The 10052-nt window shown below is 43.0% G+C and overlaps 1 protein-coding gene across 1 annotated transcript; it reads right to left on the bottom strand.

Moving 5' to 3' along the window:
- Nucleotides 1-6888: 6888 nt before the first annotated feature.
- Nucleotides 6889-10052, bottom strand: LOC148672155 (mRNA decay activator protein ZFP36). Its single transcript, XM_088627612.1, has 2 exons — nt 9893-10052; nt 6889-9162 (listed from the first exon to the last, which is right to left on the bottom strand). Exons 1-2 carry the CDS (start codon nt 9923-9925, stop codon nt 8083-8085), a joined length of 1113 nt encoding a protein of 370 aa, XP_088483738.1. The 5' UTR covers nt 9926-10052; the 3' UTR covers nt 6889-8082.

Genomic DNA, 10052 nt, shown 5'->3' with positions numbered 1-10052 from the left:
CTGTGCACATTATTAAAAACGGGGTGTCTGTAGGGTGGTGTCCTTAATGAAGTCACCATCAGGCTTCACATTTCTGAATGAAATTCCATGTGGTCTTCCCAGTTAGTCAGATTGGCATTGATTGACTTCTAAGCCCACGTCTGTTGCTGCTTTGTGATCACTTTCAGGTTGACCTTTACCTAGCTATAAAGGGGACCTCACTTTATACATTTAACATTAGTTGCAAAAGCAATCCTGTGGAGCTAGAAACGGACTGACCTTCTCACATTCTTATCTGGATATACAGTAAATTGCATGGAGATGAGCCACAGTCAGATTACCAGGGCTGTTACAGGTTGCAGGTGAGGCTGTGTAGGCGATAGATCTAACTGGAATATTTTCCTAAAGAAAAATTGTATTTTACTGGTATTCTCCGACCTGTGAGGTGAGGTATCCCAGAGCCCTGGCACACAGGAAGAGGCTGTAGTGTTTTTGCTTGTGTTACATGAGGTGCTATAGGGTGGAGCGGTGGCTCTGTGGCTGAGGATCTGCGCCTGTGGCTGGTAGGTTCGTATCCTGCGGCCGGCAGAGGAATCCTACTCCATTGGGCCCCTGAGCAAGGCCCTTCACCCCAGCTGCTCCAGAGGCGCCGTATAAATGGCCGACCCTGCGCTCTGACCCCCAGCTTCTCTCCCTGTCTGTGTGTCTCATGGAGAGCAAGTTGGGGTCTGCGAAAAGACAAATTCCTAACACAAGAAATTGTATATATTGTATACAAGTGATTGTACCTTATCTTACAGTCTTCATTCTCTCAGAAGGTGATGAGCACTGTAAACTCCATCCCTGCTGCAAAGTGTTGCAGGGAAAGAGAGGTGCTTCGTTTAAGGAATTGGAAAATGGGTGTGGGAAGGACTGTACTTTATTCCCAGGAGTGTCATTCCAATGTCCCTGGGCCACACCCTGTGCTTTATCGCCGGGAAGAATCTCATACACATAGTCATGTGGGAGACCTTTAGTATGGATATGTATGTTAAAATTGTGAGTGTACATAGATTGTGTACATGTTTGGCAGTTGTGGATATATATTTTTATGTTTTTATCTCTTTATCTTGGGTGAGGATAATTTGATATGCACAGTCACATTTGTACTGTGGAATAAAAACACATAAAGAGTATAGCTTTCTTAAGTGGAAAAAAGGTATTGTAGTCAACTTCATTCTTTGGAAACACTGGAAGGCCTCATAGGATTTACTATTTGTGTTGATTAAGATGTGGTTTACTTCAAAATGTTTGCGATGTGAATTTGGGGTGCATAGTTTTTTTTTTCATTGAAATACATTCTGGGGTACTGGGCACTAAAAAACTAGAAGCCTGCCTTTTCATGGACTCATTAACCCTACTTACCTCAGCATGAAACACAAGACTCTTTCACAGCTCAGGAAACTGTACCATCCCACAGACATTTAATAAGTCTGAAAGGATTCTTAATTACTGAACGTGTCATGTGCGGTGAAGTTACTTTCAGCCACTAGGACAGAAACAGAACAAGTAAGAAAAAACAAATTAGGTAATTATATGAGGTCAATGCTTCTCTTGTTACATAAACCGCAACTCATGTCTGGTTTCACCTGTACCCCCTGCCATCGCCCATGAGAGACAATAAAGTCTGAAGTAAAAGAATGATTTACCCCCTTTTTGTTTAATCATGGCAACAAGTTTTCCTTAATTAAAAGAATGAATGAACAGTGTTTTCCTTTATGCACTGCAGTGAGGAAAAAAAAATCAAAGCAGACATGGTTAATGATTCTTTCATTAACAATTGTGTCAGCTCCCCCCCCCCACCCCTGTCCTGACATGTCCTGTCCTGAGAACAAACGGCCCTCTGTGTTCAGCTGGGGGCAGCAGTGAAATGGTTACTGCTGCCCACTCTGAGCAAATGTTTGTCCAAGACAGGGGAAAAAAAAAATCTGGGATTGTTTGCTCACTGATTACCCAGCCTAATGGTCAGGAAAGAAATTTCGCACTGCCGTGCAGACAGTTCAGAGGAGTGAGAAAGTGCATCAGGTGTCATGAAGACCGGAATTGCAGGGCACTAAAAAATCATGCCGACCACTGCTGTTTGATCGAAATGCCCGCGTGGAGTGGGCTCAGAAGCCTTGCATAGATCACAGGCACGCCAGTTGCTTTTGCCTCGTCAGGACCTCAGTGCCCTTTTCTGCATTAACCCATTCTCATTTTCCATGACAATAATCTGTGACAGTACTCGGTACTGCGGTGGGAATACCCACAGTGGGACACTTCAAAGCCAGAGCTAAGCTGCAGTTTTCGGCCATCTATCCTAATGACAACCAAAGAGAGAGAGCACAGTTTTCACACTATCACCCCTCCCTTTTTTCGCTTGTTTCGCGGCCAGGTTTCCTAATGACTGCCAAAGAGGCAGAGTTTTCCGTGTATCATCTCTCAGTTTTTTCACTGTTTCGCCCTGTTCAAATATGGCTAGGGATACGAGCCACACTGTGCCGTTTCTGTTGAATTTGTTGGGGGTTTTTCGGTCGAGAAAAACCTCTGTCCCATATCTAGGCAGAAAGTGAGCGGGAAGGGAGGAACTCTGGAACATTTTAGACAGGGAGTGAAAATCCTGGAACCCTCTCTGGGCTTCCTGGGAATTCCAGTGGTTCCAGGGGCTGCATGTGACGTGTGCAGTATTTGCACACTGTGTGCCTTCTTTTGGAACCTTAGCTCTCAATTACATCAGAGTGTTCGCAAAAAAACTTTTACTCTTGTCAGTTCCGTTACTAGTTCTTACTTCGCTAGAACATTTTGTGAAAACTTTTCAATGACGATCAAAAGATGTTAACAACATTTTTAACCATTTTTGTTTCTATTAGTGGTTTGGAGATATTTATTAATTGATTTGACATGGAGATTATACAAATCAGCTTACCTTTTGGATCCTTCTGCACAACTGACCATTTTACTGAAGCAATATGAATGAAACACCATGCTCAGGGGCACAACAGCAGAGTCCCAGGTGGAGATTTCAACCCTCAATCCCCTGGTTAGGAGCTGATGCCACTTTCTTCTATGGTAAAAATCTAAACTGCATTTTCCAAGTGCTCCTGTAGGCAGGTCTCTCTGCTTAGGCATTCCAACCCCTGACATCCTGGAATCCTGCTGCTCGGTGGCATTATGTATGTGGAGTTCTGTACTGCTCAGGTCCTAGGTACTGAGGAGGGGATGGTGGAAGATGGTGACAGTCAGATCCATATTGCAATGCAGGGTTTGTTGTAGACGTCGGACTTCATTTTAGAGGTTCTTAAGAAGGAAACTTGGTGGGAGTACCACTGATGGTTGATGGTGGGGAGGATATAGCATAGCAATATGTATTCTTACGCTTGTTCATTTTGTGTTTGAAAAAACAAAAATTAAAATAACCCTCAGATCATTAGTAACGTTTGTTCCTGTGGTCTAGAAAACGATATCTCTTCAACATCTGTCGGCCTCCGCAGACAAGACAATGAGGGGCTGAGAAGGAAGAGTGTGAGTGATTTTACACACTACAGGGCATGGGGGGCACTGGAAACAAGCCTCTTCCATTGCTAAGCAGCACGGTCTCAAAGTGGAAAAGAAATGCTTTTTTACTTTCCTGCTATATGACTTGAACAATAAAAAAAAATATTTGTTTTTTCCCTCATCTGTTGCACACGTGGCTGCTGTTGTGGTTGTGGAGGTTTTGTTAACCACATCCTATGATACTGGTGAAAATTCAAACAGCAATTTTTAAATAACGTTTAGTAAACAAAAGAACACAGGCGTAACCGTTTTTGTTTTATTGCTAGCTATGAGGGAGACTTACAGTAAATTGCATGGAGATGAGCCACAGACAGATCACCTGGGCTGTTGCAGGTTGCAGTTGTGGCTGTGTTATGAGTTGTGTTGTATTGTGCAAATATTATGACCACCCTGTACAAGAATGTTTTGGTCTAAATGATTAGTAGAGAATAGATATAATTGAAATGTTTTCCTGAAGAAAAATTGAATTTCATAGTATTCCTAAAGAAGTAAAGGCAGAAGATGTTTTGTGAACCTGCCAGAGCTGTGTCTTATAAGGTTCCCTTTGCAAATGTTTTTCATCATATTTTGAGTTTTGTTCAGCACAGCACAGCTAATTCACACAAGAATCACCCTCTGTGCCATCAGAGATATTAATGATGCTCATCTTGTGTTCAAATCTAGACACTTGGTACAATTTTATCTTCTGAAGTCTTTCCTACCATCATACATTAGTGAATTCACTGGGGTTTTTTTTAATGGTTTGTTACAGCCTTTTTGTCAGCTCTGCAAGCGTAATGTCAAGGTATCTGAACGTGTGATTAATGTGCTCTGGTGGGGTGTGTTGGCTGGAGTAAGGAGTTCTGACGCTGTTTTCCCAAACCCAGTGTCATGAATATGGCCCATCGTATAGACAGGCTTCCAGTACAGTCAGCACAGGCCTGTGAGGTGAGGTGTCCTGGGGCCCTGGCGTACGGGAAGAGGCTGCAGTGTTTTTGCTTGTGTTACGTGAGATCCTGTAGTCTTTGCCTTTTAAAGTCTCAAAGTTCCATTTAAAACTCTTAGTGACCAAACTTCATTCTCTCATGCTCAGAAGGTGATGAGCACTGTAAACTCCATCCCTGCTGCAAAGTGTTGCAGGGAAAGAGGGGTGCTTTGTTTAAGGAATTGGAAAAGGGGTGTGGGAAGGACTACTTTATTCCCAGGACTGTCATTCCAATGTCCCTGGGCCACTCTGGGATGGTGGAAGCTGGGAGAGCTGCAGCTCTTGTGGTTTTGGAGGCATTGGTTTCCACATCCTATGATACTGGTGAAAATTCAAGCAGCAATTTTAATTAAAAAATGACACAGTCTTAACCATTTTTGTTGAATTGCTAGTTCACTTTAGGAGAGGGCAAAATGCTTCCCTCTCCTTTAAGATAAGATCACTTTATTGGCCATATACAATTTCTTGTGTTATGAATTTGTCTTTTTGCATATCCCAACTTGCTCTCCATGAGACACACAGACAGGGAGAGGAGCTGGGGGTCAGAGTGCAGGTCAACCCTGGAGCAGCTGGGGTTAAGGGCCTTGCTCAGGGGCTCAATGGAGTCAGATTCCTCTGTCAGCTGCAGGATACGAACCGGCAACCTTCCAGCCACAGGTGCAGATCCTGAGCCACAGAGCCACCACTCCGCCCTTTTTAATCCCACAAAGACAGGTAGGAATCGTCTACAGCTGACCAGCTCTGACTGAATCCCCCCTCTTTTGTCATCTCTGGTGGCATCAAAAGATTTTCATTCAGAAATACCCTGTTCACCCAAAGACCGTAAACCTTGTTTCGAACAGTGATGTCTTCCTGCAATACCCTTTTCTATCCACTTGCAAAGTGCACAGTGCACTAGAAAGACCTCTTCAGAAAAGTATTCAGGTAGGTAGCTGTGGCAGCATGCATAATTGCAAAGAAACAAGTAAAGGTTTATTCCATCCTGAAAAGAGAAGAAAAGAAATGCAACATTTCGGCTGTGGAGCCTTCTTCGGAGGTACAGTAAAGTTCAGTACAGTTTGTGTTACCTTGTTTTAAAAAAATGGAATCAGTCCAGAGCAAAGCAGCTAGGTGCATTCCCAGGCCTGTAATGTAATACATTTTTACAGACAACTGAATCTCTAGCCTTGCACAGACCAGAATTGAACTATTCGGGTTCAATTAATCACTAATTAGAGATTTGATTCAGCAACTCTGAATATTCAATGGTGTTGATAAAATCAACCCAAGGGACTTGTTCAGGGTTGACAGTGAAACTTGAACCAGGGGACACGGGGACACCTGTAGAAAGCAGAAGTGCATTTAGAATAGAAAACAGGCTATTCTTTACACAAAGAGTTGTGGGAGTCTGGAACAAGAAAGCCTAGTTTAAACTGACACCTTGTGGTCCTTTGTAGAAACAAAGGAAATAAGAAAAGGTTTATTCCAGGTTGAAAAGAGAAGAAAAGAAACAACATTTCAGCTGTGGAGCCTTGTGTTTCTTTTCTTCTCTTTTCAGCATGGAGCCATCAGTTATTAGTAGCCAACTCAGCCTGGTCAGCCGAATACACTCCACATTTCTAGTCTTTCTTAAGTGTTTCAGGTCTCCATTCTGCAGTGAGTTAAGTAGAGCTCTCCTGTTTTTCACATTGTTCTTTATTGGAGGAGGGACTTGAGCAAATATCCATATTGATTGTGCTTGAACACCTGGGAGTTATGCGATTAAGTCATTAATAACGGGTGGCATCTCACCTGGGACTGTTTTTTTTTATTTCTGCTTTACACATCAGGATCTGATCTGACCAACTCTTTTTGAGGTAATTTAGGTGACCAAACCATAACGTTTGAAAAATCTGATTTAGGAGAAAATAAATCTGGATTTTTTAAAAATTTAATCATGGAGGCTTTGGGGTTGGCAGTTTTTGGACAACACAAACATTCTTTATCAATCCCGCCGCTCTGTTGTTTCAGTTGCAATGTTGAATGTACAGAGCCATTGCATTAGGTGTCCAGTGTCTATTGCTTTAGGTGTCTTGGGTAGATGTATTTCCATACAGCAGGAACTTCAACCAATTATCTTTAACTTAATTAACCATTTAATACGTGTTAAGATGCAGTGGTAGTACATGTCTGGGCCATATTAACTAGACAAGGGACATTACACTGGGTCCACCACTATACAGAAGAAGAAGGCTATTCACTGATCGGCTAATTGTTAGTGGTGTTTTTTTGTTGGCCAGCTTCTACAATGTGACTTCCTGTTCTGGCATCTTCTTGAATTTATGACAAGGGACAAAACAGCACTTTTCAGTCATACTGCTTGGATTATCAACGTCACCTTGAGAGGCATTGAATCAGCTTTGAGCATTTACTGTTTTATTATTACATAATTTTTAAAAAAAATCACTTCCAGTAGCAACATTTGTATCACACATAGTGAGTCCAAACAGTTTTATTGTTTGATAAATAAGTAAAAATAAAAATGTAATTTTTTTCAATAAATAAGTATAATAAATATTAGTTCGCAATTTTAACACATACATAGAACAAACAAACAATTATAAGGAAGTACTGCATTGTTCTAACTGTTTTCCCTGGCAATGAATGAGCCAACTCTAGTATGAAGTCCCTGGCAGAGTTGTCACACATTATACAACACAAACCTGTAGCTTCAAAATATATATATATGCCTCTAACACACCAAAGTTGACATTATTGCATCTCCTTACATTGGCCATAAAATGATTCAATACATGAGAAAAAGCATTACAAGCAGAAACAGTAACTTAAACATTCTAAGTATATGTCAATGCATAAGTTTTGTAATTGTCATCTTTAGGACTATAAATGGCACATATTAATCAGAGGTTGGTCTTGTTCCTATGTCTGTGTGTATATATACATACACACACACAGACTCACGTGGAACATATTGCTTATTCGGTAAAAAAATATAAAGCTTTGTTAAAATGCTACATGCAGAGAAACTCCCAATAATGAATTTTAAAGTGCAGAAAATAGTGGATATTTTCTTTCAAGTTTGTCACATTAATGGTTTCATATCTTAAAAATACTGATATTAAATTTACAGGAAAGAAAAAAAAAGTGTTTTTTTTTTACACAGAAAGCGTGTAAAAACAGGTTAGAAAAACTGGAACCCTGACTCTGTTTGATAAGCTCTGGAAAGAATATGAAAGAACAGAGGTATTTCTTGAATTAAAAACCGCCCTAACAGCTTTATGGTCAGTAACAAATTGTGAACGCTGTGTTGATTTAATAAGATATGCATTTAAATAAGGCATTTTAATGGAAGACCACTTTGATAGAAAAGATAATATATAATTATAAAAATAGAGCTTTGGTTTGCAGTAAGAATGTGTACCAAATATTCACTGAGCAAAAATAATTATAAATATAAATAAAGTGTTTCTGCGCATCATATTCTAATTTTTAATGTATCTTAAAAATAGTATCTCCAAGGTTCGTTTAGATTAGATACTGGAAATGTCTCTTGGGGATATATATTTTTTTTTTTAAACTTGTGCGTTTTAGTCGGAAAGGGACATGCGAGCAAACACCGAGAGCCGCTTGGACCCGATGCTGTCGAAAGTGGGCGACTCCGAACCGCTCATGCTGCCGGAGCTACTGTAACTTTCCCGGTCCGAAAGCGAGTCTTCAGAGGAGAAGCGCTGAAGGTTGGGCAGCGGGATGTAAGGGCTGTTCTGGTCTTCCTTGGCGTTGGCTTTGCCCACGGCGGCCTGGAAGCCGCTGCTGTGTCCGCACACGCAGCACGCGGACTTCTGGGGCTCCACGATGTGGGGGATGCTGTGGATGTCGCTCAGGCTCGGGCGGCTCTGGCAGAACTGGAAGGCGCTCTTCAAGGACGGGCCACCGGCTTCGCTGAAGACCGGCGACAGCAGGTCGGCTGGAGGCGGGGATACAGAGGGCGCCCGGGTGAAGCCCAGGGGGTCCTGCAGAGTCGGGGGAGGGGAGCTCCTGGAGCCGGGGAAACCGCCGAAGCTGACACTTTGGCGGAACAGGCGCGGCTGCTGACCGTCGGGGGCCGGGGATCCCTGCTGCAAAGCGGCGGAGTACGGCTTCTCCTCGTGGATAAAGTGACAGCGCGATCCGTAAGGGCAGTACCCGAAATTGTAGAAGGTGCGGCAAGCCTCCGTTTTGTACTTGGGGTGGCGGTACTGGCCACGGAGTTCTGCCTCTCCGTGGGCGAACTGGCACTTGTTGCCGTATTTGCAGGTCCTGTTCTCCTGGTAGCTGCGACACAGCTCGGTCTTGTAGCGGCTGGAGAGCGCCGAGGCGTTGAGAGGAGGAAAGCCAGGCGGAGGGGGTACCTCGGGGGTCCTGGTTCTGCCCAAACCCTGGATACTGCCCTCCGTCAGGCTCATGGAGCGATCGGACCTGAAAGTGTTCAAGCCCCGAGTCGGCGAGGTTTTACTCCACAGACTGTCTACCGGCCAGCCTTCGATGTCGCTCAGCTGCTCGGAGCTGAAGGCGTCGGTCCTGTAGTGTGTCGCGGAGGGTTGTGCGGAGGTCGACAGGTTGCGACGAAGTGCCATTTGCTTAATTGGTTTCTGACAGAAGGACTCCTCCAAACTCATGTTCAACAAATTCTGTTTATGGGGGGGAACAAAACAAACAACAACTGATAAATACAGCAGGTCTGAAAATATCACATCACAGCAAAAGCGGATGAGCCGAATGTGACTGTCACACTTCTGTAGTGTCTGCGGTTAAACATACATTTCCATTCACCTGGGGGGAAAAACACGTTTCATGCTGTATGTGCACAAGTTTAAACTTAAAACGCTTTGTTGAAGTCGCGGCTTTGTTACACAACCCATCTCGCTGGAAAGCTGTTAGAAATAATCTTTAACCTTGTCTTTGGGAAAAACCTTTTTATGACCCCCAATAAACACTAGTTTATCAAGTTTATCCTGTATACATTGAACCCAGGTAGACGTTAATTCCACGCTGAAAAAGCAATAACACTCCCCCCCCCCCCCCCCGACGTTACTTGTAAAAGTCTCCGCCGCTAAAACTTTTTCCCCTATTCGGCCTTGAATGAAACTTCTGCTAGTTGCTTGTGAAGCTCAAGCCCCACACTCCAGCCTGTACAGTTCAAAAGACGAGTTTCTAAAATTACTGAAAGCAACTCAAAACAACAAACGTTTATTCCGACTTTACGGTTGAAGCTAATCCACTTGTAGCGTTTCCCGAGTGTAAATGAATGCTGATCCCTTTGAGAATAGCAGTAGTACCCCCACAACTGTTGCTCCTAAGGCTTTTTTTTTTTAAGTTCAGTTAACAAAAGAAATACAGTAGACAGAACGGCTTTCTTACCAAAAGCGTCTCCTCGGCGAGTACATCAGACATCTTGGGAGAACAAGAGATTGTATTTTGTGCTACCCGGGAAAATAAAAAAAAGGAAGATCTGCAGGCTACTTTCCTGTACTGTTGAATAGTACTTTATATGCTGCGCAGTACTTGGAGTTGCGGCTGC

Source organism: Lepisosteus platostomus, chromosome 4 (genome assembly GCF_059453375.1).
Source record: "Lepisosteus platostomus isolate fLepPlt1 chromosome 4, fLepPlt1.hap1, whole genome shotgun sequence".
Lineage (NCBI taxonomy): Eukaryota > Metazoa > Chordata > Actinopteri > Semionotiformes > Lepisosteidae > Lepisosteus > Lepisosteus platostomus.
Note: the sequence above shows the minus strand (reverse complement) of the source record. Positions and strands in the feature narration are given on the sequence as shown.